Source organism: Dendrobates tinctorius, unplaced genomic scaffold (assembly GCF_039654945.1).
Source record: "Dendrobates tinctorius isolate UK_male_01 unplaced genomic scaffold, ASM3965494v1 ptg000162l, whole genome shotgun sequence".
NCBI lineage: Eukaryota > Metazoa > Chordata > Amphibia > Anura > Dendrobatidae > Dendrobates > Dendrobates tinctorius.
The window spans coordinates 41,344,125-41,371,855 of NW_027361829.1; the positions used below are offsets into that span (position 1 = coordinate 41,344,125).

General features: G+C 44.7%; 2 protein-coding genes across 6 annotated transcripts in view; one reads left to right on the forward strand and one right to left on the reverse strand.

Moving 5' to 3' along the window:
• The window catches only part of AMPH (amphiphysin), a 312,840-nt gene that overhangs the window by 145,642 nt on the left and 139,467 nt on the right, over positions 1-27,731 (forward strand). For all 5 annotated transcript variants that reach the window (XM_073549970.1, XM_073549972.1, XM_073549971.1 and 2 more), the window contains exon 2: positions 1,921-2,001. In XM_073549970.1, coding sequence (XP_073406071.1) covers positions 1,921-2,001 — 81 coding nt within the window. The remainder of the gene's footprint in view (positions 1-1,920; positions 2,002-27,731) is intronic.
• Positions 21,579-26,474, reverse strand: LOC141052705 (uncharacterized). Its single transcript, XM_073549969.1, has 2 exons — positions 25,070-26,474; positions 21,579-24,975 (listed from the first exon to the last, which is right to left on the reverse strand). The coding sequence occupies exons 1-2, from the start codon at positions 25,704-25,706 to the stop codon at positions 22,952-22,954; spliced, it is 2,661 nt and encodes an 886-aa protein (XP_073406070.1). The 5' UTR covers positions 25,707-26,474; the 3' UTR covers positions 21,579-22,951.

The following is a 27,731-nucleotide window of genomic DNA, read 5'->3' on the forward strand; positions in this document are numbered from 1 at the left end:
AATGTGTACACGTTCAGTAATTGGCAGCGCTTTGGACGCAGCACATGTCCGCTGCGCCCAAATCGCTAGCATCTATTGAACACAGGTGAATCCGCATGAGTTCATTGAACCGTGCGGATTCACTGCGTCCAATACATTGTGCGGGTGAAATTTATCTTGCTGAGGCTTGCGTCTCCGCAATATAAATAGATATGCTGCGGTCTGGAAAGACGCACCGCATGTCCATATCCGCGTGTGCTTGTGCACTCATAGTGGGCATGGGATTTCTTGAAATCCAATCCACTATGCCATAACATCTGGACGCTGCACAAGTATGCAGCATCCAACCCGCATTGTTTACTGACCGTGTGCACATACCCTTATTCCGGCTGAGGAAGAATCATTGGTACAGACAGTCCTTGATACAGTATAATGCACGTCCCATATAGTACATAAAGTATAGTAGAATGCACTCCCCATGATCCTTGATAGAGTATAATGCAGCCCCCCTCAGAGTATACGAGGTACTACAGCCCCCCTTAGGGTATACTGCAGCCCTCCTCAGAGTGTACACACACTGGTTACAAGCAAACAGGTCACAGGTGAGGATGTTACCATTAGTAGCCATTTAAACCCATTTGTGTCAACTTCTGTGCATGTAATCAGGCCAAAATCACCAGGATATGTAAACATTTGATCAGGGTCATTTGGATGTTTTGGGTTGTCATTATGATTTAAAAAGAGTAAAAACAGTAGTTTGACAATAAATGGCTTCACCCAACCACTAACCATGAGTGGAGAAAGAGTTTTGGTGTTATCATTCATATCCTCTGAAAAAAAGGCCAAGAAAGCAAAAATTCTGCCAGGGTATGTAAACTTTTGAGTACAACTGTATATGGTCACATACATTTTAAAATGGTTAAGTATAAAAACAGATTGTACATGAATGGCGCACAGACTGACATACGTATGTCACATACAGTACATGAAAATATGCGAGAAATTTGGACGATCTTTCATATTTCCATCTAACATCTGACATACTTTGTACTTTGGAAGATGAGGGGTCATGCCACCCCAAAGCCATACAGTCATGACTTTTGGGTGGCATGTCATGAATAGATGCTTGGAGGGGAAATCATTGACTCTACATTTTTAAAATCCAAGATGTATTTAATGTCACAACGTCCTGACTATCCTGATGTGGGAAATGCCAAATCGAACACATGATGTACCCCAACAGCACCTAACAATCGCTAGTGATAATCATTTGATATCTATTATTATGGACAAAAATAATGCAGAATGCAGAAGGGCTTTTTTGTCAAGGATTTTTGATGAAATCTGTAATGGAGATGTGAACATGATGTGAACAGCAATTTATACTATTTATTATTGACTATTTCTATAGACATAGAAGATTTGTGCGATTTTGTGTGCTCCAAACCATATGTTATGTTGGCAGGTTACAATAATTAAATGGCTATGTTGCTTCAGCAGTATGATGACTTATTATGGGCACACTAAGAACTTTTTAAAGAGGTTGTTCCACAATGGATAATTCTCATTTATCTACAGGAGGGGTAATAAATGTCCAGTTACTTGTTGCCTTATCAATGGGACCCCAAAAGAATCACTAGAACAGGGGTCCAAAGCATTAGGACGGTGGAGAAGACAAGTGTGAATGGAGCCTGAGGTTTATGGGGCTGACAGATATAGCTGAACGCTGCAAAGAGCTTTTCCGCAATCATATATTAATCACCTAACCTGTATATAAGGGATACATTTACTTTGTGGTATCACCTCTTTAAACCACAGTCTAATATTTTTTTATTTTTTGCACATTAGATATGAATTTTTGCCAGAGGTAATATCATTTGATCCCAAGTTTATGATTGTACGTTTTTTAATTTTTTTTTTCTCTTGTTCTTCTCTTTTCAGGTACTTCAAAAGCTTGGAAAAGCAGATGAAACAAAAGATGTGCAGTTTGAGGAATATGTGCAGAACTTCAAAAGACAAGAGGTAAAATATGTCTATTACTGTAAGCATCAGTAGATATGTAATAGATGCAATCCAATACTATCAGCTTAGACCCTCTTTTTATGATTGAAAATACAACCGACAATAAAATACAGCAAATAAGAGAAAATTAGAAATATCGTTATTGAATAAAGCAAATAATGATATTTTTTATATAATTTTTGTCCTACTAGTTAGAGCTGCTAGCCACTGTTTTTCTCATGAGAGTGTATAGGATATAGCATTTAGGCTTTTATACATAGACAGCTTGTCTCACCGTGCTCTTGGGGAATGCACTGTAGCTGTGGCAGTAGGCCTCTGCCCAGTGCTGTGGTTTGCTTATGGGCTATCATGACAATCACTACTACAATACCTAATAGTAATTACTGTAAACTTTGTACCATGTATGTATGATGAGGGTAGATCATGCAGATACTAAAAAGCAATGTACAATCATATAAAGGGCATGAGTGGGAAAAGAAACAAAGGTTGCACCCTAAAGAGGACCCAGTTTGGACTTTTTTCTTGGTCCCCTACTCAACCATGTATTCCACTGGCTCTGTGAGCTTGATTTATATACAATGTTTGATGTCCTGTACCTCATGTTACTCCACCACTTTAACAATTTTTTATTTACTGTATATACCCGTGTATAAGCCGACCCCCTAATTTTGCCACAAAAAACTGGGAAAACTTATTGACTCGCTTATAAGCCTAGGGTGGAAAATGCAGCAGCTACTGGTAAATTTCAAAAATAATAATAGATACCAATAAAAGTAAAATTAATTGAGACATCAGTAGGTTAAATGGTTTTGAATATCCATATTGAATCAGGAGCCCCATATAATGCTCCATACAGTTCATGATGGGCCCCATAAGATGCTCCATACAAAATACACCCCATATAATGCTGCACAAAGGTTAATAATGACCCCATAAGATGCTCCATAGGATAATATTCCCCATATAATGCTCTATAAAGGTTATGGCCCCATAAGATGCTCCATAGATTATTCCCCCATAAGATGTTCCATAGATTATTCCCCCATAAGATGCTCCATAGATTTTGCCCCCATAAAATGCTCCATAGATTATGCCCCAATAACATGCTCCATAGATTATGCCCCCATAAAATGCTCCTTAGATTATGCCCCATATGATGCTCCATAGATTCGGCACCTGAGATATTCACCTGTCCGGGGTCCATCGCTGCTCACCACTGTCTTCCTGTGTCAGTGACTGTTCAGCCAGCAGAGGGCGCAGCACGCGCTAACCACGTCACCGCACCCCCTGCTGCCTAAATGTCACTGACACAGGACGCGACAGCGGTGAGCAGCGATGGACCCCGCACAGGTGAATATCGCTCTACTTACCCCCTCCTGGCGCGGTCTCTGCAGCCCCGCTTCGCCACAGTCTCCCTTCCTGCCTTCAGTGGTCACGTGATACCGCTCATTACACTCATGAATATGCGCATATTCATGAGTTTAATGAGCTGCACCACGTGACCCCTGAAGGCAGGAAGAGAGACCGTGGAGAAGCGGGGGGGCTGCAGAGACCGCTCCAGGGGGTAAGTATGATCTCTGACATCCACGCTCCCCCTCCCCCGCCGACCCCCAGGTATATGACTCGTGTATAAGCCAAGAGGGGGACTTTCAGCGCCAAAAAATGGGTTGAAAATCTCGGCTTATACACGAGTATATACGGTATATCCTGTTCTGCATTTGCAAAGATGCAACTCACCTCTAGTGTTTCTTCTTATATAACTTCCATAAACTTTATAGTGCATCTGTTATAGTTGTTTACTTTTTAGAATAACCTCTCATGTACAGCTTTGGCAAAAATTAAGAGCCCACTGCACAGTTTTATAAAAATCAGCTTCTCTACATGTCTGACAGCCATTCCATTCCAGTGTCAGTTGAATTCCAACCAGAGGACACTTCATTCTACTTAATGTGCTTCTGATTAGGTGATCACCTGAACCAAATCTTATTTAATGATGGAAAGTATAAAAAATACCCCTGCTGTGGTGTTCACAATCCTCTTGCAATAGGACAAGCTGGATGGCAAAACAAGTGCTAGTAATATCCCAAAAGTAATAGGAATGAAAAAATAACTTTTAACCATGCCAAAGGAGTTGAAAACAAAAGTCTTGAGTGAGGAAAAGAAGGGCTCAATTCTGGCTTTACTAGCAGAGGGATACAGTGAGCGTCATTTTGCCTCCATCCGTAAAATTTCTATGACAGCAGTCCACATTACAACAAGGTCAAGTAGCAGACATTGGGGACAACAAAGCTGCAGACCGGCAGAGGGCAAAAACGACTCTCCACTGACCAGGATGACCATCATCTTATTCGAATGTAACTCAGCAACCGCAGGATGACATCAAGTGACCTACAAAAGGAATGGCAAATGGCAGCTGGGGTGAAGTGCACGGCAAGAACAGTTCTTAACAGGTTCCTAGAGGAAGGACTCAAGTCATGTATAGCTAGAAAAAAAACTTTCATCAATGAGAAGCAAAGGAGAGCCAGGCTGAAGTTTGCCGAAGACCATAAGGATTGGACCATAGAGGACTGGAGTAAGGTAATCTTCTCTGATGAGTCTAATTTTCAGCTTTGCCCAACACCTGGTTGTCTAATGGTTAGACGGAGACCTGGAGAGGTGTACAAGGCACAGTATCTTGCACCTACTGTGAAATTTGGTGGAGGATCGGTGATGATCTTGGCATGCTTCAGCAAGGCTGGAATTGGGCAGGTTAATCTTTGCGAAGGGCGTATGAATCAAGCCGCATGCAAGGTAATCCTGGTAAAACAGTTGATTCCTTCTGCTCAGGCAATGTTCCCCAACTCTGAGGACTGTTTTTTCCAGCAGAACAATGCACCATGCCACACAGCTAGGTCAATCAATGTGTTTATGAAAGACCACCACATCAAATTCCTGTCATGGCCAGCCCAATCTTCAGACCTGAACCCCATTTAAAACCTCTGAAATGTAATCAAGAGGAAGATGGATAGTCATAAGCCATCAAACAACGAAGAACTGCTTAAATTTTTGTACCAGGAGTGGCATAAGGTCACCCAAAAGCCATGTGAAAGACTCGTGGCAAGCATACCAAGACGCATGAAAACTGTGATTACAAATCATGGTTATTCCACAAAATATTGATTTCTGAACTCTTCCTGAGTTAAAACATTAGTATTGTTGTTTCTAAATGATTATGAACTTGTTTTCCTAGCATTATTTGAGGTCTGCAAGCACTGCATTTTTTTGGTGTTTTGGCCATTTCTCATTTTCTGAAAATAAATACAAAATTTAGTGCTTGGAAATTCGAAGACGTTGTCAGTAGTTTATAGACTAAAAGAGCAATTTACATTTTACTCAAAAATATACCTATAAAGAGAAAAATCAGACAAACTGAAAATTTTGCAGTGGTCTCTTAATTTTTGACAGAGCTGTATGTACATTTGGACCACCCCTATTTATGGCTATTATACTACTTTTATATTTTATTTTTCACCAGTTCCCTCCTCTAAAAGTTCTAGCTATAATTTTCAGTTGTTTCTGAGCTAGTGCGTGAGGACTATCTACATTAGTGTTGACTGTACACAATGAAAATTGGTATGAGGAATTCCTGTTCTCCTGTCAAAATCTAGAAAACATTTAGACGTTACAGTGGCATGAAGCACATTATCTATAATATAACCGGCTAAGCGTCACTCTGTCCGAAGCCTTTATAGACTGCACAAGCGCGACGCGCCTGCGCAGTCTGGCTCCAGACAGAATGAGGCAGCGTGGTGAGGAGTGTGTATGGCGTCGGAGATGGTGATGCACATACACACTGCATACCGCTATGTCCGGCGCCATACTTACCTGACCGGGAGGAGCGTTGCCGCAACGCTTCTTTTCCGACGAAGACCGGGGCAGGAGTGCGGCTGGAATCATGCATGCGCATAGCGCGATCCGGCACCATTTTACTGAAGACACATTTGCAGTGTGTCTTCAGCAATATGGTGCAGGACAGCGCTATGGGCATGCACGTACTCCGGCACCAGACTCCTCCCCCGGCCTCCAGCAGAACGTGAAAGGCAGCGCTGGAGCACAGGGAATTAGGGTGAGTATTTTTTTTTGTATGTGTGTAGTTTAATAGGGGTGAGGGGGACCATACATATCAGGATAAGGGGGGTGAGGGGACCATGCATACCAGGACGGGGGTGAGGGGACCACGCATACCACGAAAGGAGGTTGAGGGAACCACGCATACCACGAAAGGAGGGTGAGGGGACCACCCATACCACGAAAGGAGGGTGAGGGGACCATGCATACCAGGATAGGGGGGGTGAGGGGACCATGCATACCAGGATAGGGGGGGTGAGAGGACCATGCATATCAGGATAGGAGGGTGAGAGGACCATGCATATTACGAAAGGGGGGTGAGGGGACCATGCATATTAGGATTGGGGGATGAGGGGACCATGCATACCAGGATTGGGGGGTGAGAGGACCATGCATACGAGGATTGGGGTGAGGGGGCCATGCATACCAGGATAGGGAGGATGAAGGGACCATGCATACCAGGATGAGGAATAGGGTGCCATGCTTACCAGGATTGGGGGGGGTGAGGGTACCATGCATACCAGGATAGGGATGAGGGGTGCCATGCACATCAGGATAGGAGGGGGGCAGCACATACCAGGATGGGAGACCATATACCAATAAAAATGCCCGCCACCTGGGCGTAGAAGGGGTACATAGCTAGTACTGTATAGCAATATTGAGCAACTCTGGGCCGATGTGCAACACTTACGAGAAAGCTGCAGCCCATCTCTTTGCTTCTCTCTTTCATAGTTAACAGGAACCCATCATTGTGAAAATTCACCTTATTCTGCAGTCAGCATGTTATAATGCAAGGGGATCCAATCAGACTGATATATAGTTTTGTGAGAAAAACTCAGTATAACCTGTGTTTTAATTTAAACCTCTGTTATTTCTGGGATTTTTGGTCCAGTGGGCGGTTCTATCAGTTATTGACAGCTTTTTTTGTATTAATGTGCTTATTGAGATAGCTGTCAACCACTGAAATGACCAAAAATCACAAAAAGAACAGAGCTTTGCATGAATAAAACACGGGTTATACTGAATGATATCTCACAACACTACAGTAGATATCAATTAGTTTAGCTCCCCCTGCTCTATAACATGGTGCCTACAGATTAGACAGCATTTTATTTGTGACAGGTTCCCTTTAGTATGGTTGAAAAAGACAAAAGTTAATCAAGCTCAACCAAGGGATAGGAAAGGACAAAGGGAAAGGGGCACATGCACAACCATAATGCATGATCGAGTCTGCTCCTAAAGAACTAACATTTCCATCTTGATCCCAAGTGTCGTTCCACTGGACTGAACATGACAAAAAAACAACTTCACAGATTAACATAAGCATTCATATTATTTTCTTGTAAAAAGCATCCAAGCCATTGAGGTAGACTACTCCACAAATGAATGGTTCTTATTTTAAAGAAACTTTGTTTCCTCTGGTGATTGACCATTTTATTCTTCGGGCAAAGGAAGTACCGCTTGTCTTTGAGGGGGAATTTACATGAAACAGCTTTTTGTTTTTTTATGCGTCGTTTATATACTTCTATAAGTTAATCATGTCCCCCTTAGACCCCTCTTCTCAAGACTAAATAAATGTAACTCTATGAATATTTCCCCTAACTATCATTCTTCATGTAACGTAATGTAACAGGAGTGGTGGAACCACTGTGCCATAGTCCGAGGAGAGCCTGGAGGGGCATAACTATGTGGGCACCTGACTCTTCACTAGAGCCCCTGATAGTGTGGTTAGGCTTGGCTCCCGATGGACACCTGGTGCTACTCCAGGACAATAAACACCAAATCATAAATAACTAGGTGAGGCCTAAGTCCAATTTTTATAGCCACAAGAAAAAGGGGTCTAATTTTTACTCCAGGACAGACGCTGGACACAGAGCAGGTGACCCACAAGGGACAGATAGCTGGAAAGGCTCAGTAGGAGAGTACAGTTAATACAGGCAAGCACAACAGGAACAACAGATGCAGATGGGAACAGTTGGTATAAAGAAAGGCACTGGCTGGTGCAAATGGGTCTGGCTTATATACAAATTGGCAGGGCAGGGGCAGGCGGGTCCGGCTGATATCCAGACTAGCACGGCAGGTGCAGGCATGTCCGGCTGATATCCAGACTGGCACGGCAGGTGCAGACAGGTCCGTCTGATATCCAGACTTTCACGGCAGGTGCAGACAGGTCCGACTGATATCCAGACTGTCATGGCAGGTGCAGGCGGGTCCAGCTGATATCCAGACTGTCACGGTAGGTGCAGACAGGTCCAGCTGATATCCAGACTGTTACGGCAGATGCAAGTGGGTCCAGCTGACATACAGACTGACACGGCAGCTGCAGACGGGTCCGGCTGATATATAGACTGTCACTGCAGCTGCAGCCGGGTCCTGCTGATATCCAGACTGTCACGGCAAGTGCAGCCGGGTCCTGCTGATATCCAGACTGTCACGGCAAGTGCAGCCGGGTCCGGCTGATATCCAGACTGTCACGGCAGGTGCAGGTGGGTCCGGCTGAAATACAGGGATGGACAGACATTTAGCGGAACTAGCGGGAACTAATGGACAGGGACCTGAGAACTAGCAAGCATGTTGGGAACAACTGTGTTTCACAGGCACCTTAATGCAGGTGGAGGTACCTTAAAGGGAACCTGTCAGCAGGATTGTGCACAGTACGGACAGTGTCAGGTCAGCGCCGTTATCTGTTTAAAATGATACCTGGTTGATGAAATCCATCTTGTGGTTGTTGTTTAATCTTTATTTTCAGTTTTTAGTTTATGAGATTCTCATGCTCTAAGGTGGGGTTGTGGTGGGGTCTTTATGTGGTGCTCTGATTAGGTATTCATAATATAGACTGCTGACAGGTGACTGATCCCTCACTGACCTGCCCCCTAGTTTGCATAATGAATATTATATATACATAGTGAAAAAAAAATCCTTCTGCAGGCAGGCGTCAGCCGTAGCACCTGTGCTGCAGCATAATCGTATGTGTAATGTGCATATAATTATTATGGTTGAGGTTATCCTGAAATTTAAAAAAAATCCAATTGAAAATGACCTGTGCAGTAGCAGCTATCGGTGTATATAGAGGTGATCTGATAGCTATTCATTATAAATTGCTAATCAGGGCACCACATGACGACCCCCCACAGGCCACCCCGGAGCACGAGCATATCATTAACTCAAAATTGAAAATTAATATTACACAACAACCACAAGACGGATTTCATCAACCAAGGTATCATTTTAATCAGTATAATGGTGTCGACCTGACACTGTCTGTAGTGAATAGTAAGTGTCTCCCGGGCATTGGCTGGGGACACTTTAAGATTGCGTGTGGCTCCTTTAAGAAGGAGGGACAGCGCACGCCCTAAGCACAGTGCGTGGACCCCAGGCAGCAGTCGGAGAGGAAGGAGGAAGTGTGGGACGAGATCCACAGCCGAGAGTGAGTCGGTGTCCCTGGCGGGGGAGAGGATTTTTGTTTGTATATTTTCTAACCCTATAGCATCCTTTATATGAACTGGTGCCCAGATTTGAGCTGCATATTCAAGATGGGGGTAAAGCGATAAATTGGTAATATTATGTCTTTGTCCCGCTAGTCCAGTCTTCTTTCAATATATCACAATATCCTGTTCACTCTCTGAGGAAGCTCGTCTGAAACGCATGTTGGACTGAGGGACAGCGGCAGCAGCATCCACAGCATGATCCCGGGTTAGAAACTCCTTTTTCAACTATTCAGGTCCTATACTCTTGCCTTTTGATGTTACTTGTTTATATTGGTTCAGTAACTCAGTGTTACTTCTATTTACTAGTTCCAAAGTGTGACATTTTCATGATTGATTACTATTATTGCCTGAGTCACTTTTATTGTGCACTTGCACTTTCTCTATTCACTTACCGGTATTCATTTTTCACCTGGTACTATACTTTGGTCTATGCTGCTGATGCTTCTCTGCCTCCTCTATTTAAGCTCTTTCTGTCATTCTTAATTTTTATTCTTGTCTTGTACATTCATGTTTTTTATCCGGTCTATCATGTGGTGTCTTTGATAAAATCATGGATTTGATAATTAACCTTGGTATATTTATTTTGTATTACCCAAAGTTGTTTTTTCTTGGTACTATTTCGTTTTGTCTGCTCGGGTAGTGCTGTTGATTGCACCTTCATACATATCTTTATGCTGGGATATATTCCTTCTATTGTAGGTTAAAGTTTTTTTTAATATATGACAATATTCTGCTAGCCTTAGAAGCTGCTGATTGACACTGACACTGACACTCTTATTTAACCTGCAACCTACAATTACACCCAGATCCTTCTCTACAAGTGCCTCTCCTAGTTTTGCTCCCCACTAACATATTATTCCCACATATAATCTGATCCCTAGGTGAGCTGACAATCCATCTTATCTTCAACCAGTCAGATTTCATCTGTATTTATGAGTGGTAGAGGAGAAGAAGTGGCTCATAAGTGGAGATAGATGTATATTTCTTCATTAAAATATATTACAACTTTTTTTTACATCTACTTACAGTATTCATTTATGCAAAGTTTGTTGAAACAACAGGGGCCTTTTAACTTGTGTTAGGCCCTCGTCACACATAGCGACGCACCAGCGATCCCTACAACGATATGACCTTGTCAGGATTGCTGGTGTGTCGCTACATGATCGCTGGTGAGCTGCCAAACAGGCAGATCTCACCAGCGATCAGGACCAGCGACGACGCTGGTAACAAGCGCGCGCGTCACTTAGTTACCCGCTGTGTACCTTAGATACCAGCGTGCTGGCGCTGGGAGCTGGTATCCAAGGTTACAGCGGGTTTCTAAGCGCCGCGCGGCGCTTAGAAACCCGTTGTTTACCTTGGATACCAGCTCCAAGCGCCAGCACGCTGGTATGCAAGGTACACAGCGGGTAAGACTTGTTTCACATTTCCGTTGTCAGTGGTCAGCTGAAATCTGCCAAAGGTATAAAAGAACGGATCCGCCTCCGTTTATTGACATACGGATGTCAGCGGACCACTTTTTCTGACGGATCCGCGGAGGATGCAACCGCGGCCTGGAAAAGAGAGAGAAATTTCGCCGCGTCCAGGATGGTATTTCAGGGTTAAAATGTTTCCCGGAGCAAAGCATCCGGGCATGCACACTTAAAAATAGCGGACCGTCAATCGAAAAAAACGTTGCAGGGTCCGTCTGGTCCGCCCAGGAACCGCTAAAATTTTCATGGATCCGTCAAAAAACGGATCCAACGGAAGACCGTCAGTCAGCATCCGCCACTAATGCAAGTCTATGGGGAAAAAAAGCGGATCCGCCAAAAAAGGGCCGGATCCATTTTTTGCACAAACTGGCAGATTTTGACTGACGTCAAAAAGCGGAAATGTGAAAAAGGCCTAAGTAAGTGACGCGCGCGCTTAGTTACCCGCGGTTTACCTTGGATACCAGCTCCAGCTCACTGATCGATGGTCTCCCGCCTGCTGAGACCAACGATCAAAAAAATGTCCAGGGCTTTCGAGCACGATCAGCGATACCCGGCGGGGGGCGGCCGGTCGCTGATACCTGTCACACACAGCGATACAAAACTTGTGACTCAGCAGCGATCTCGATGTGTGTGACGGGGGCTTTACACACCTCGACATATCGTTAAAAGTACTCTATTCTTTACTTACACTTTATTTACTCCTATCCAGTTGTAGGAAAGCTTTGTTAGATGTAGTAGCTCTGTAGATTCACTGATAGTTTTTATGGTAATAGAATCACTCATTGGCTTCACTGTAGTAGCTCGTGACTTATAAGCTTCTGATAAAGATCGAATTTGATTCATAGATCAAGCAATTTAGTGTGCATACAACAATAATAATAATAATAATAATAATAATAATAATAATAATGTTGCATAATGTCTGTCAGCAAGAACACGTTTCTGATAAGACAGCAGTTCTCTAAAGTGTATTGTAGAAAGAAGTTAATCGCCGATGTGTTTAGCATTTCAACCAAACATGGATTCCCACATGCTGTGTTACCAGTAGGCTTCAGATCTAGCCGAGCTACAGTTATTCCATGTGCAACTAAAGCAATGTCATTTTTGCAGCACAGAAATCCATATTAATTGCTATATCTGCAATGTTTATTTGTCAGAGATTAGAGCAACGTTTTCATGACTTTAACCTCACGTAATTGCAAAGTCAGCTGGAATGGTGTATGCTTGAATAGAAAATCTGTGTATCGTGTTGTGAAACGTGGTGATAAATATCTGCAATTACTGTTAATACAATTAGCTGTGTTATGTTCCTTTTTAAATTGAAAATTAGCTATAATTGTCTATCTTAATTTCTTTTTCTCTTTCCTTCTCTCTCATGCTTTTTCCTTCTCTCTTCCCTTTCTCTTTCCTTACCTTTTTCCATTTCCTTGTTTTCCCTCTCTTTTCTTTCTCTTTATCCTCTCTCTCCTTCCCTTTCTCTGTATCTTTCTCTTTCTCTCTGTTCTTTTCTGCCTCTTTCCATCTCTTCCTCTTTCCTACTCTTTCTCTCTGTCCTTCTCTGCCTCTTTCCTTTTTTTCCCTCTTTTCTTCTCTTTCTCTCTGTCCTTCTCTTTCTCTCTTTCCTTCTCTCTCCTCTTTCTCTTTCCTTCCCTTTTTCCGTTTCCTTGTTTTCCCTCTCTTTTCTTTCTCTCTATCCTCTCTCTTCTTCTCTTCTGCCTCTTTCCTTCTCTTTATCTCTGTCTTTCTCTGCCTCCTTCCTTTTCTTCCTCTTTCCTTCTCTTTCTCTCTGTCCTTCTCTGCCTCTCTTTCCTTCTCTTTCACTCTCCTACACCTTCTCTCTTTCCTTCTTTTCTCTTTCCTTCTCTGTCTAATTAAACTATAAATTAGCAAGCAATCTAACCCTTGTTATTTCATTGGAATGGTTTTATGTGCAGAATGGTTTGATTAAATAATAGAAATTAGTCGTATTGCATTGCTCTCCATCATCTACGTTGTATTCTCATTCATACTCAGGATTCCACTGTTTGTTTATTTTTTTTTCAATACATTTTTTGGTAAAGAACAAGTTTAAATTTGCCATCCTGACGGCAAATAGATATTCCAATATTGAGAAATTCAACTTTCAATATTTATGTAAATCAGGTTGGACGTGCCCAGAGTTCAGTATCAATGTTCTCTCATTACCTGCTTAGCGCCACTTCCGTGTTGCTTGAATCACTTCTCATCTGCTCTGTCTTCTGTGGGGAATAATGTGGAGGATCATTCCTCTAGCCAGGAATTGGCGCCCTCTCTGTGCACTTGCAACCTCATTTACATAAAGATTGATTTTCTCAGCAATGACAAAAATAATTTGCTTCCAGAAGGGTATGTTTGAACTTCACTTTTTCCACCCTACCCAGCAAGGAAATTATTTTGATGACCTTAAAGCTCCTGACAGGTTCCCTTTAAACTTGGATTTCTGAAGCGGATGTGACAGGGGATCCACATGTGGATTAGTTCCAATAATTCTGAATTCTGCACAGAAATTAATTCTAAAGGCAAGAAAAAAATATGCAAGAAAATTATATATTAAATTTGATAAAAACAATAATAATGCGTAAAATAGTCCTGATAGATGAATACCAATATAGCTGGTCCTGGAGATATGTACGGTAATTATTCTACTAGGGCCACTTGGAAAAAGCTTTAGGGTATGTGCACACTTTGCGGTTTCTGCTGCGTTTCCGCAGCGTTTTTGGCTCTGCTGAAATGCAGCAGATTCTGCTGCGTTGTACAGTACCTTTATTTCCTATGGAAATAAAAAAAAGCTGTGCACATGCTGCCTTTTTTTCCGCGCGGTTTTGCTGCGGTTTTCAAAACGCAGCATGTCAATTGTTTGGTGCAGAAACGCTGCAGTTTTACACCTCATCCATTATGAGGTGTAAAACCGCAGGGCAAAACTGCAGGCAAAACCGCAGATAAACCGCAGGTCTTTGTCCTGCGGATTTACCTGCTGTTTTCTCTACAAAATCCGCAGAGACAAAAACTATGTGTGCACATACCCTTAGATTTACGAAGTTGGTGGTAAATCACTAAATGTTCGCAATGTTTACTAAATGTCAGCTATACATTTTTATACTGTTGTGTCTTTTATACAAATTGAGTTGTTTTTTGTTGTTGTAAAATACTTTTTATTGAAAAAGTGTCTATAATGTTCATTTTTGATAACTGAGTGTGATAAGTGAGTGACTTTGCATCCTTTTATTGCACACATGGGTAATAGGTTTAGGTTATATGTTTGCCGTCTTACATTAGTGTTACTGCTTGATTAATGCTGCTACACTGATATTCTAGTTTAACTTATAACATCATGTGCCAATTCAATCTCAGTAATTTATCCTTCCTAAAGCCATATAAGGATGCACTTTTGGAAGATTTATAAGTTGTAATAGGTATTCACTTCAGTCTAGATAGAGTGTATTTCATGATTCTTTAAATTTATTTCACATGGCTTCTATGGAATAATTAAAGGGAATCTGTCAGTAAGGTCAACTCTCCCAATCCATCTATATGGGGATGCAGGTCATAGAAAGCTAAATAAAATTATACCTTGCTCTCTGCAATACAAAGTCTTATTCCAGATAAATCTATGATTTTGTTAATATTTAACCCCTTTCCAACATCGGGCGTAAGAGTACACCGATGTAGGACTCCCTCCCTTTGACCTTGGCTCTGACGCTGAGCTCACATCTTTTCCGGCACATGTCAGCTGTTTTGAACAGCTGACATGTGCCTCTAACAGCCTTGGGAGGAATCGCGATCCACCCGCGACTGTTAACTAGTTAAATGCCGCTGTCATACTCTGACAGCGTTCCGTAAATCCTGATCATCGCCTGTATGTAGCAGAGCCGATTGGGTACCAAAAGTAAAAAAAAATGTTTTTAAAAATATAAAAAAAATTATTAAACCACTCCCCTTTCACCCAGTACAAAATAAAACAATAAAAAAATTGAACAAACAAATATTTGGTATCGCCACATTCAGAATCGTCCAACTTCTCAATATAAAACATAAAAAAGAATTAACCCGATCGCTAAACGGCGTATTGAGAAAAAAACTCAAAACACCAGAATTACATATTTTTAGTAGCCTCTACATTTGCATTAAATTGAAATAATGGGTGATAAAAAGATCGTATCTGCACCAAAATCATCAGCTAGCCCTGTTACCCCTCAAAAACCTCTATTTTTGGTATATATTGCACTTCATTTGATAAGAAACTTGAATAGACATACATGTGGGTATAGGCTCTTTTGTGGAAATGGTACACTTATTAAGTGAGGCTCGCCTTGCAGTTTACTTATTATCCTCTGGACAGTCTTTTTCAGGATTCATGTTGTGCATTTTCTAGTGTCCATTTTGAGTGGTTCCGAGTGTCATTTTTTGTCTCCTTTTACCAACCATTGCATCTGTAATTGCTGTGATTATTGTGTTTTTATATGATTACCAATAAAAGATATCTAATATATAAAGCTCAAAGTGTGTATGTATGTGTGTGTATGTCCGGGATAGGCATCCGCACAGTCGCAGCTACAGCCAGAAAATTTGGCACAGTTACACGTCTGGACCCTGAGAACGTCCTAAGCTATGTTGTGAGGCAAAATTTTAACCCCGCACGTTCCAATTCACCAAGCAAATTTGCCCCCATCTACATAATGGGGAAAAAGTGTGTGCGCGTCAAGCCCCGCCCCTCATTATGATGTTATAATGCCCCTATTTGCATACTGGGGAAACAGTGTGTGCGAATTAAGCCCCGCCCCTCATTATGATGTCACAATGGTTGCCATGGCGACGCTGATGTCATCATAGGTTGCAAGCCCTACTGCCGCTCATTATGATGTCATTATGGTTGACTATGGGATGGAGGATGTGTGATGGGTATATGGGCACTGGACTATTGGATGGAGGATATGTATGATGGGTATATGGGCACGGGACTATGGGATGGAGGATGTGTGATGGGTATATGGGCACTAGACTATGGGATGGAGGATATGTATGACGGGTATATGGGCACGGGACTATGGGATGGCGGATATGTATGATGGGTATATGGGCACGGGACTATGGGATGGAGGATATGTATGACGGGTATATGGGCACGGGACTATGGGATTTCGGATATGTATGATGGGTATATGGGCACGTGACTATGAGATGGAGGATATGTATGATGGGTATATAGGCATGGGACTATGGGATGAAGGATATTTATGATGGGTATATGGGCATGGGACTATGAGATGAAGGATGTATGATGGGTATATGGACACTCGACTATGGGATGGAGGATATGCATGACGGGTATATGGGCACGGGACTATGGGATGAAGGATATGAATGATGGGTATATAGGCACGGGACTATGGGATGGAGGATATGTATGATGGGTATATGGGCATGGGACTATGAGATGAAGGATGTATGATGGGTATATGGACACTCGACTATGGGATGGAGGATATGTATGATGGGTATATGGGCACGGGCCTATGGGATCGTGGATATGTATGATGGGTATATGGGCATGGGACTATGGGATGGAGGATAATTATAATTTGCTATAACTAACCACAGTTAGTTACTATGCCCGGGCAGCGCCGGGCTCTTCAGCTAGTATTTTATATTATACTTTTGCAGATTTTGGATTATGTTGGGCTGGAAGCTCTGAAACTGTGTCGGTTCGGATTATGTTGGGAGTTGCTCATTCCCTTGGTGGAATATGGAGGTTTTCTATGACCCATTATGTCAGCTGTATTGAACCAACTGCACATTTAGCATTTTCTACTCCCAGAGTACCTCCTCATCTCGCCCTCTCTCTGTTGGTGTCCCTCAAGGCTCTGTCCTAGGACCCCTTCTCTTCTCAATCTATACCCTTGGCCTGAGACAACTCATAAAGTCCTATGGCTTCCAGTACCGTCTACTCGTATATGCTGATGACACTCAGATCTACCTCTCTGGCCCAGATGTTATCTCTCTGCTGTCCAGAATCCCAGAGTGTCTCTCAGTCATATCCTCCTTCTCTTGCTTCCTCAAGCTCAATGTGGACAAATCTGAACTAATTATCTTTCTTTCATCTCGCATATCTTCCCTACGTGATCTATCACAATAAATGAAATCACACTTTCCCTATCTCAGAAATCTGCTGCCTCGGAGTAACCCTTTACTCTGCCCTGTCCTTCAAACCGCACATCCAAGCTCTCACCACCTCCTGTCACCTCCAGCTCAAAAATATTTCCAGAATCCGTTCTTTCCATAGCCCTCAATCTACCAAAATGCTTGTGCATGCCCTAATTATCTCCCGACTCGACTACTGCAACATCCACCTCTGTGGCCTACCTTCTAACACTCTCGCACCCCTCCAGTCCGTCCTTAACTCTGCTGCCCGACTAATTAATGTCTCTCCTCGCTACACTCCTGCTTCCCTTCTTTGCAAATCTCTTCACTGGCTCCCAATTTCCCAGCGTATCCAGTTTAAACTACTAACACTGACCTACAAAGCCATCCATAACCTTTCTCCTCCATGTATTTCCAAACTAATCTGCCAATATCTTCCCTCACGTAATCTCCAGTCATCCCAAGACCTCCTTCTCTCCTCCATGCTTATTCGCTCCTCACCCAATCGCCTTCAAGATTTCTCCCAAATATCCCCCATCCTCTGGAATTCTGTGCCCCAACTCATCCGGTTATCCACCACATTTGGATCCTTCAGACGGAACCTGGAAACCCATCTCTTCAAAAAAGCTTACAACCTGCAATGACCACGCTACCAACTCAACACCATCGGAGCTACTGCAACCCCCAACCTACTGTCTCCTTCCCTATAATCCTGTAGAATGTAAGCTCGCAAGGGCAGGGTCCTATTCCCTCTGTACCAATCTGTGATTTTTAGTTTGTTTACTGTAAGTAATATTTGTATTTTGATGTAACCCCATCTCATGTACAGCACCATGGAATCAATGGTGCTATATAAATAAATAATAATAAATAATTTAATATAAAATAAGCTCTGGAGGTAGACTCTCAGGGAAATCTGTGTCCAGCGCATACTGTATTTTTCGGACTATAATACGCACTTTTTCCTCCCAAAATTTGGGTGGAAAGCTGAGATGCATCTTATATTCAGAATGTACTTACAGTTAGCGTGGTGGGAGCAGGAGTCAGGTGATGATCTCGCTCTTATCCCAGCGTGGTGCAGCAGTTTAGGCGTTGCTCGGTGCTGCGAGGGGCTCCAGTGACATGGTGCTGCAGTTTTGGAGTTGCTCTGTGCTGCGGGGGGCTCCGGCGACATTATGTGAAAGCCTGAAGCCCCCGCAGTTCTATTGCCTCGATGCTGTGGCCTCTGGGAAAATCGCCACCGGAGATGGCGCATGCACAGATTGAGAGCTTGGCTCCGAGATCTCGGCTCCCGAGAATGTGGGATGAGATCTCACCGCCGAGATCTCAATCTGCGCATGTGCCGCCTCCGGCAGCCATTTTCCCTGAGGCCACAGCATCAAGGCAATAGAACTGCGGGGGCTTCAGGCTTTCACATAATATTGCGAGAGCCCCCCACAGCACTGAGCACCGCCGAAACTGCCGCACCATGTCACTGGAGTCCCATGTCGCAGATATCAAGGTATCATTTTTTTCAACTTTCTATTACCTGCATGCTCATATAGAAGGTTTAGAATGGTTGATCCTATCAACAGATTCCCATTAAATGGCTCCTGAATCAGATATATTAATACTGATCTGCAGAGATTATTTTCTCTTTCCCCCATGACGGCACAGAGAGGGGATCCGCCCCACGGGGACTGGAAACCTATAGATAAAAAGGCGGTACCTCTCTCCTGCATCAGTTGATTTCCTGTCCTCATAGGGAACCTACAGACTTACCATTGGATGTCGGGGCCGACCAGTCTGGAGGATGACAGCGGGAGCCCCCTGTCCCAGCTGGGGGGGTTACCCGAGGCGCCACCGCTGGGGTCAGCGGGCCTCCAGGGTGTGCGGGAAGAGAGGCGGCAGAAGCGCTTCCAGCAGACCGCCTCTCCCAGGATATCGTCCTCCATGTGCGGCCGGGGAGTCCCTGGGCCGGAGCAGGTACCGGGGTGGGAGAGCGCCAGCGAGCGCAAGTATCCCAGTGTGCGCCGGCAGCTTGAAGAGACTCCGCCAGCCTCGGCACAATGCATGACTGGGAGCCGGGGACGGTGATAGTGCGCACACACGGGACGGAGCGCAGCCTAAACGACGTCACACGTCGCAAGGCATCTCTGGGTAGGCCGGGCAGTGCACACTTGGGGGGGCGAGGCACCGTCGGATGATGTGGGCGGCGCAAAGCATCTCTGGGGGATTAGAGATGCACAGGCGTCGCTCACCCCGGGAAAAAAAAACATGCATGCCCCCCACTTGATTAAAAGTTCGCAGGGGGCACAGTGCTGCCTGTTTCTGGCACCATGAGCACCGAGCCTTCAGAGGAGCAGCAGCTGCTGGACGTGTCCTCTGACACAGGACACCAGCAGCAATCACGGAAATCACCGCAGCAGCACCGTAAGAAGGAGGCCAAGGACCAGTCACAGTGACACTGCAGCAGCCGCTCGGGGTCCAGACGCAGCAAAGAGTCTTGTGGGGCAGGGTTCCCAAAAGACAAGCCGCGAGCAGATCCGGGGCCCACTTCTGATTCAGTATCCTTCTTCAGTCTGGTCGGTAAGTGGACTACGTGAACGTATATGCCGTAATTAGGGCCTGTCCTCCTTCTCTTATAGGGGAAGAAGTGCACGCAGAATGCCAACCACAAGATTTGCCCACTTTGTAAGGAGGAGCTCCCCACGGCGTGGGGAAAAAGGCACTGCCAATCCTGCATTGAACATACAATATGCAAGGAATCCCCAGGGTTCGCTTCGGACCTTATAGCCCTAATTGTCCACCAAGTAGAAAACACCTTCAAAACCCTTCAGGGAAAAAGCAAAAAGCATAAGAAGCCCAAAAGAAAGGAACCTGAGTCAGATCATAGTGATAGGGAGAGCGAATCTTCTTCATCAGGCACAGATAGCCCGTCATCCGACTCCTCGTCCTCTGTGGAGGAGGCTCGCAGCTGTTTCCCTATAGAGGAAACGGATAACTTAATAAAGGCAGTCAGAACCACTATGGGACTAGTAGACACCAGGCCCAAAAGGACCATTCAGGATGCCATGTTCAGTGGGTTAGAGCAGAAGAAGAGGTAATTTCCCATGAACGATAAAATCCAGGCGCTCATACAGAGGGAGTGGAAAAGGCCAGAAAAAAAGGGCCTCCTAGCACCAAAAAGGAAATACCCCTTTGAGGAGCCAAGCTGTTTGTTTTGGGATAAAGCACCGAAGGTGAATCTAGCCATAGCAAAAGCCTCGAAAAAATTCTCTCTGCCATTTGAGGACATGGGGACACTGAAAGACCCCATGGACAAAAAAGCAGATACATTCCTAAAAAGAGCCTGGGAGGCAGCCGGAGGAGGACTAAAACCCACTATAGCTGCCACCTGCACAGCTAGATCCCTGATGGTGTGGCTGGATCAGCTGGACGACCAACTAAAGAACAAAACTCCAAGAGGCGCAATCCTGGACTCCGTCCCGTTAATGAGAGGAGCAGCGGCATTTCTAGCGGACGCATCCGCAGAGTCGATCAGGTTGACAGCCAGGGCAACCTCATTCTCGAACGCAGCTAGAAGGGCTCTATGGCTCAAGTACTGGACGGGAGACCTGCAAACAAAAACAAAACTTTGCTCCATCCCCTGTGAAGGTGAATTCCTTTTCGGGCCCACACTGGACGATATACTTGAAAAAGCAGGGGATAAAAAGAAGTCTTTCCCTAACCCATCCAATTTCCCCTTCAAACGCTTTCGGAGCAGGAAATTTATCCAGAGGAAGCCACCTAAAAACTCCCAGGATAAGTGGGAAGATAGGAGAGGCAAAGGGAAGGGGTTCATGTTCGGGAAGCCAGCAGATAAGAAGCAACCCCAATGAAGGTGTCTCCCAGGTAGGGGGAAGATTGGGCCTCTTCTTCCCAACCTGAGAAAAGATATCAAGCAGTTCCTGGATTCTAAGCATCGTAAAAACAGGCCTCAATTAAAATTTCACAACCCACCCAAACCCTCTTTCGTAGTGACCCCACAGAGGCAGTCGATAGAAGAGCAAGCTGCGGTACAACAGGAGATTCAGACCCTGGTGGAGAAGTCGGTATTGCAGGAGGTTCCCCACCAAGAAAAAGGAGAAGGCTTCTATTCCCCTATCTTCTTGCTGAAGAAACCAGATGGGACATTCAGGACGATAGTGAACCTGAAAAGATTAAACAAATGCCTGGTGATTCATCCATTCAAAATAGAAACAATAAAATCCGCAGTAAAGATGCTGTTTCCATGTTGTTACATGACGGTACTCGACTTAAAAGACGGGTACTATCACGTCCCCATACACACGGACTACCGGCGATTTCTCAGAATAGCAGTCACCATAGGGGGAGAAAAGCCGGATTACTTACCGGTAATGCTCTTTTAATGAGTCCACGACAGCACCCACTGGAGGTATCGGATCCGCCCATTTGGAACAGGAAACCCTACAGGAAAGATAAAAGGGGCGGTCCGCCTTTCCTCCTCAGTTTTACGTTTCAGAGTACCAGAAGGACCGCCAAGGATTAGGCAATGTTCTCTTATTTTAACATCTTTCTTATCCATTATTTGGTTAATATACTTTAACTATTGATATCTTTAGGGGGGGAAGTGAGCGGGTGCTGTCGTGGACTCATTAAAAGAGCATTACCGGTAAGTAATCCGGCTTTTTACTCTTCGTCACGACAGCACCCACTGGAGAGATTCCAGAGACCATCACCTGGGTGGGACCACCGTGCCAAGGATAGTCCTGCCAAAGCTTAAGTCAGAGGTTGATGAAAGATCAAGTCTGTAGTGCTTATAGAAGGTAGAAGGGGATGACCAAACTGCCGCCTTACATATAGTTTCAATCGGAACATCTCCCTTTTCCGCCCAAGAGGTTGCCATTGCCCTGGTGGAATGCGCCCTGATGTTCCCTGGAGGATCTTCGTTTTTTGCGGAGTAGGCTAAACGAATGGCCTCTCTGATCCACCGGGAAATGGTGGTCTTCGTGACTCCATACCCCTTCTTACAGCCCTGAAATGAAACAAATAGGGCCCTGCTCTGCCTCCAACTGTTGGACCTCTCAATACATTTTAGGACAGTTCTTTTGACGTCCAGAGTATGGAACTTCTGCTCTTCCGGAGTAGAGGGATTTTTATAGAAGGTTGGGAGGAGTATCTCCTGAGATCTATGGTATTTTGTTGCCACTTTTGGCAAGTAGGCAGGGTCTGGTTTTAATACTAATCTGTCTTGGTATTCTTGGAAAAAAGGTGGATCTATTGACAAGGCTTGGATATCACCCACTCTTCTAGCTGAGGTTAGTGATACCAAGAGGGCCATTTTAAGTGCTAAGTATTTGAAGGGTATTGTGTCGATCGGCTCAAAGGGGTCTACCGTTAGGGCGTCTAAGACCAGATTTAGATCCCATGTAGGGACGGAGGGTATGTGGATTGGAGCTATTCGTTCACATGCTGTAATAAAACGAGTTATCCACTTGTTGCCTGCTATATTATGGCCATATAGTGCTCCTAATGCCGATATTTGTACTCTCAGTGTATTTACTGCTAAGCCTAAGTCTTTCCCCTTCTGCAGAAATTCCAAGATTGGGATTATCGGAACTTCTGCTGTATGAGGTACTGTATGGAATTGAAGAAATTTTTTCCATATTCTAGTGTAAATTTGGGTTGTGGACTGTTTTCTACTTTGTAGTAGTGTAGTAATTAAGGACTCCGAGAATCCCCTTGTCCTCAATAACTGCCTCTCAAATTCCACGCCGTCAAGTGCAAGCTGAGCACTTGAGGGTGGAAAAAGGGGCCTTGGGATAGTAGATTGGCAGTCGGAAGGATCCAAGGATCTGTTATTGACATAATCTGCAGCCACGAAAACCACGGTCTTTTTGGCCAGAACGGTGCTATTAAGATTATTCTTGCTTTGTCGTCTCTGATCTTCCGAATTACTTGAGGTAGGAGGATCAATGGAGGGAACGCATACGCTAGGTTGAAATTCCATGGAACTAGAAAGGCGTCCAGTATGTTTGGGTGATCTGACGGAGATAGGGAGGCAAATGTTTTTATCTGCCTGTTCTCCCTTGTGGCGAAAAGATCCACCTCGGGTTGTCCCCATGCGGCTACTATGTCCCTGAAGACCTTCCGATTGAGGCACCACTCTCCTTGTCGTAGAGTGTGACGGCTTAGGAAGTCTGCCTTTTGATTGCTCTCGCCTCTGATATGAAGGGCCGAGAGGGACAAAAAATAGTTTTCTGCTAAGTTTAAAATTCTTGCCGCTGAAGACATCAGAGTCTCTGATCGAGTTCCTCCTTGTCTGTTTATATATGCCACTGTGGTGGTATTGTCCGACAGGATCCTTACATGCTTCTGTTGGAGCTGCGGAAGGAAGTTGTATAGAGCATAGAACACTGCAGTTAGTTCTTTTAAATTAGATGAGTAATCACATTCCTCTTTACTCCACCTTCCCTGATAAAACCCATTCTCCATGTGGGCTCCCCAGCCCTGGGGACTGGCATCGGTGGTTACGATACAGGATGGAACTATAACCCATGGAACTCCTGAAGATAAATGGTCATCGTCTAACCACCACTCTAGGGAAGTCAAGACTTCTTGTGACAGGGTTATTTTGCTCTGTAAATGACCACTATGTCGCTTATCCTCCTGGAGGATCTGGTGTTGTAGCGTACGGACATGGTACTGGGCCCACCGGACTGCTGGGGTGCAAGAATTTAGTGATCCTAATAGTGACATTGCTCCTCTTAAGGATACACGTGGTTTATCTATAGCTGCTTGTATTTTTTGTTTTGTGAGGATGATTTTTACCTGGGGTAGTAGACATCTCTGGGTCAAGGAATCTAGTTGAAATCCTAGAAATGTCTGGAGAGATTGCGGATCGAGTCTGGACTTTTGGATATTGATGATCCAGCCAAGGCTCTGAAAAGAGGAGATTGCGTCAGTCACGCGTTCAGTACATTGTTTGACTGAATTCCCAATTATTAGGAAGTCGTCTAGATATGGCACAATTAGTGTGTCCTTTTGGCGAAGGTAGGCCATCACTTCTGCCATCACCTTGGTAAATATTCTTGGTGCCGTGGAAAGCCCGAAGGGCATGGCCGCGTATTGGAAATGATGAATCCTTCCCTCGATTTCCACTGCGACTCTTAGGTATTTCTGGAATCTGTTGTGTATAGGGAGATGATAATAAGCATCTTTTAAATCAATCCCTGCCATTACGCAATTTGGGAAAAGAAGCTTTATAGTGGATCTAATTGATTCCATTTTGAACTTATAATTTTTTATAAATGAATTTAGGTTCTTTAAATTAATAATGGTTCTAAATGTATCGTCTGGTTTAGACACCAAAAACAGGGGAGAGTAAAAGCCTCTACCCTGTTGTTCCTCAGGGACGTCAACTAAAACTTTTTTAGCTAGCAGGACTCGAATCTCGTCTTCGAGAGCCTTTTGCTGAAGTGAAGAATTAAGGCGAGTTATAACAAAGAACTCATAGGGGATCCGAAGGAATTCAATCTTTATTCCTTCCTTGATTATGTTCAGAATCCATGGGTTTAACGTAATTTGTTCCCATTTGGTAAAAAAAAATTTTAATCTACCCCCAACTGGTGGGTCTAAACTTTTAATTTTTATCTCTCCTATATGTTGGCCCTCTGAAGATGGTACCCTTCTGCTTTTCGTCTTTCGTGGCCCATCTATTCGTTCTGTCCGATTGTCTTCTTCTCCCGAATGGCCGTCTCTTAAAGGTTTTCCTATAAAACGGAATGGGAGAATCACTGAAGGCCTTTTTCCTTTCTTTTGCCTTGGCGAGAATTTTGTCTAAGGCTTTTCCGAAGAGGAACTCACCCTCGCATGGGGTTGCACTAATTTTGGATTTTGACTGTGCATCCCCTTTCCAGCTCTTTATCCACAGCGCGCGTCTGGCGTTATTCACCAGGGCTGCCGACCTCGCTGCCAGTCTTAGGGTGTCCGCTGAAGCGTCTGCCATAAAGGCAGCTGCCCCTCTTATCAACGGGATGGCTGCACGCAGTTTCTCCCTTGACACTCTTTGCTCAATCTGCTGGTCTAATTGATCTAGCCATACCAGCATTGACCTAGCAGTACATGTGCTGGCTATTGCGGGTTTGAATACCCCGGTGGTGGATTCCCAGGACCTTTTGAGCGAAGATTCAGCCTTTCGGTCCAATGGGTCTGCTAACAATCCTGCGTCCTCGACCGGGATCGAGGTTTGTTTGGAAGTGGAGGATATGACAGCGTCCACCTTTGGTATTTTAGTCCATTTTAATAGATCTTCATCAGTGAACGGGTACTTCCGTTTTGAAGCGGATGGGAGAAAACCCCTCTGGTTGTGTTTTTCCCACTCCCTTTTGATGAGATCTTTAATTGCCGGTATCACTGGAAATGATCTCCTCTTTTTCTCTGCCAATCCCGCAAACATAATGTCCTGCGCGGTCTGGGCTCCCCTTTCCTCTTCACACCCCATAGTATTTCTAACCGCTTTTACCAGGTTATCTACGCTGTCCAGTGGAAAACATGCGCGTCCTTCCACCTCCGAGGATGATGATGAGGACGTGGATGCGGAGCCTGAGTTTAACTCCTGTTCTTCCTCTGACTCTGAACTAACTATGACCTGTTTTCTATGACTGGACTCTGCGGGAGTGCTGGCGCGGTTGATGGCTTGTATTTCCTCCCTAATTATGGCTCGGATATCCTTAGAAGATATCGTCGACCCCTGCCTGGTCTCTTTAATGCATTGTTTGCAGAGTTTTTTGGGGTAGGAGTCAGGGAGAGGTTCTGAACATAATGCGCATTCTTTATGTTTTGTTTTTCCTTTTTTCTTTGACTGAAGTGGGAGGTCAAAGGTAAAGAGAGGGGGGAGGGGGGGGAGGAGAGGAGGTTAGCTTAATAGGTAGAGCATATACTTTGCACACTCACCCAGTGAAGCTTAATACCGGTTCGGATGGCTGAGACGGTTTGGATCGGGTTTCTGCTGCCTCGCTCCTGCGGGCAGTCTCTGTCCTGGCGCTGCGGTCCCTGGTGGAGTTGCCCCCAGCTGAATCCCCTGCTGGGGTCTGCGACTCTGCGGGGGACGACATGGTTCCAACGTTGCAGCGCTGTTTTATCTATACCCCCGGAAGTCGCCCTGTCACAGGGCGCATGCGCCGCGTCATCGCCATCTTACCCCGGAAGTTCAACCATTACTTCCGGGGTATAGGAGCGTCGGGCGCCGGCCTGCTCCCGCGCCACCGCTACTGACATGCGCGGCTCGCGCGCTCATGGCCTCACCATCCACGCTATACCACCACCGATGGGGGGGGGATCCCCCGGATGCCAGACCGGCCCGCTCCCTGGTAAGACCGGGCGGCCCTCCCCGGACCCGGCCATTACCACTATGCCACCAGACGAGGGGGGAGCCGTCAAACGGAGTCTCCCCCGACGCTGCTTCCGGACCGCAGCCCCTGCCGTTCCCGAAGAGACCGCACAGGCGGATGCATGGCCCAGGTAAGATCCTGCAGGATCCTGCTCCATTTGGAACAGGAAACCAAAACTGAGGAGGAAAGGCGGACCGCCCCTTTTATCTTTCCTGTAGGGTTTCCTGTTCCAAATGGGCGGATCCGATACCTCCAGTGGGTGCTGTCGTGGCGAAGAGTAAAATAAAGCATTATCAGTTCAAAGCTCTCCCATTCGGGCTGGTTATCGCCCTGAGAGTATTCACAAAGATCATAGCAGAGGTCATGGCACACTTTAGAGAGCAGGACGTCCTGATAGTCCCATACTTGGACGACTTCCTAGTGATAGGCAACTCCCCCTGTCATTGCAGAGACCAGTTGAACCAGACTATGGAATCTTTGTCCAACCTAGGTTGGCTGCTAAACCTGCTGAAATCTCGGTTGATTCCGAGCCAAGTGCAAGAATATTTGGGCATAACTATAGATTAATAATACAGCACAGTACAAAAAGAGGACTTGAAAAACCTCCAATAATGAGAACAGCAATAGAACAACAAGGTTTACCCGTACAGGCCTCCAAACAAATGCACTATCAGGGTGCAGTGGACCCATATAAAGATGGCAACACAGGTGCAAAAATACCAATCAAGCAACTGCTCCAGCCTACCAATACATGGAGGGGGCGATTGCCTGGTATGTTGATGCACAAAAACAACTTGTATGCGGCGCTGTTCACACTAAGGCCATGCACAGCGTCCAGGCCAGCCTAGTACCAACACCCTTCTATTAGTTCAGGCGGGCTGCCCAGCGCTAACAAATGCATGCCGTGTGGAAAACAGACACCGCAGTTTACAAGACCAAATGAGCCCAACTGCACCCTGAATAAAAAGTGCAAAAAACACATTTTAAAAAATATATTTAAACATATCTTTTATAAAAATGTGGAGTATTGGTTAATATTTTGGCCAAAATACGTGAGCCCGTAACCTACGTCAAAGATCTCCACGCTTACGGGTACCTAACACTAAATAATAATACAGCACAGTATTATATGTTTA

Excerpts from the sequence above, each read along its gene's own strand:
- LOC141052705 (XM_073549969.1), bottom strand. The coding sequence starts at position 25,706 with ATGGGGTGTGAAGAGGAAAGGGGAGCCCAGACCGCGCAGGACATTATG. Across the intron at positions 24,976-25,069 it reads TAGTGCAACCCCATGCGAGG|GAAAACCTTTAAGAGACGGC; the intron begins GTGAGTTCCTCT and ends TCCGTTTTATAG.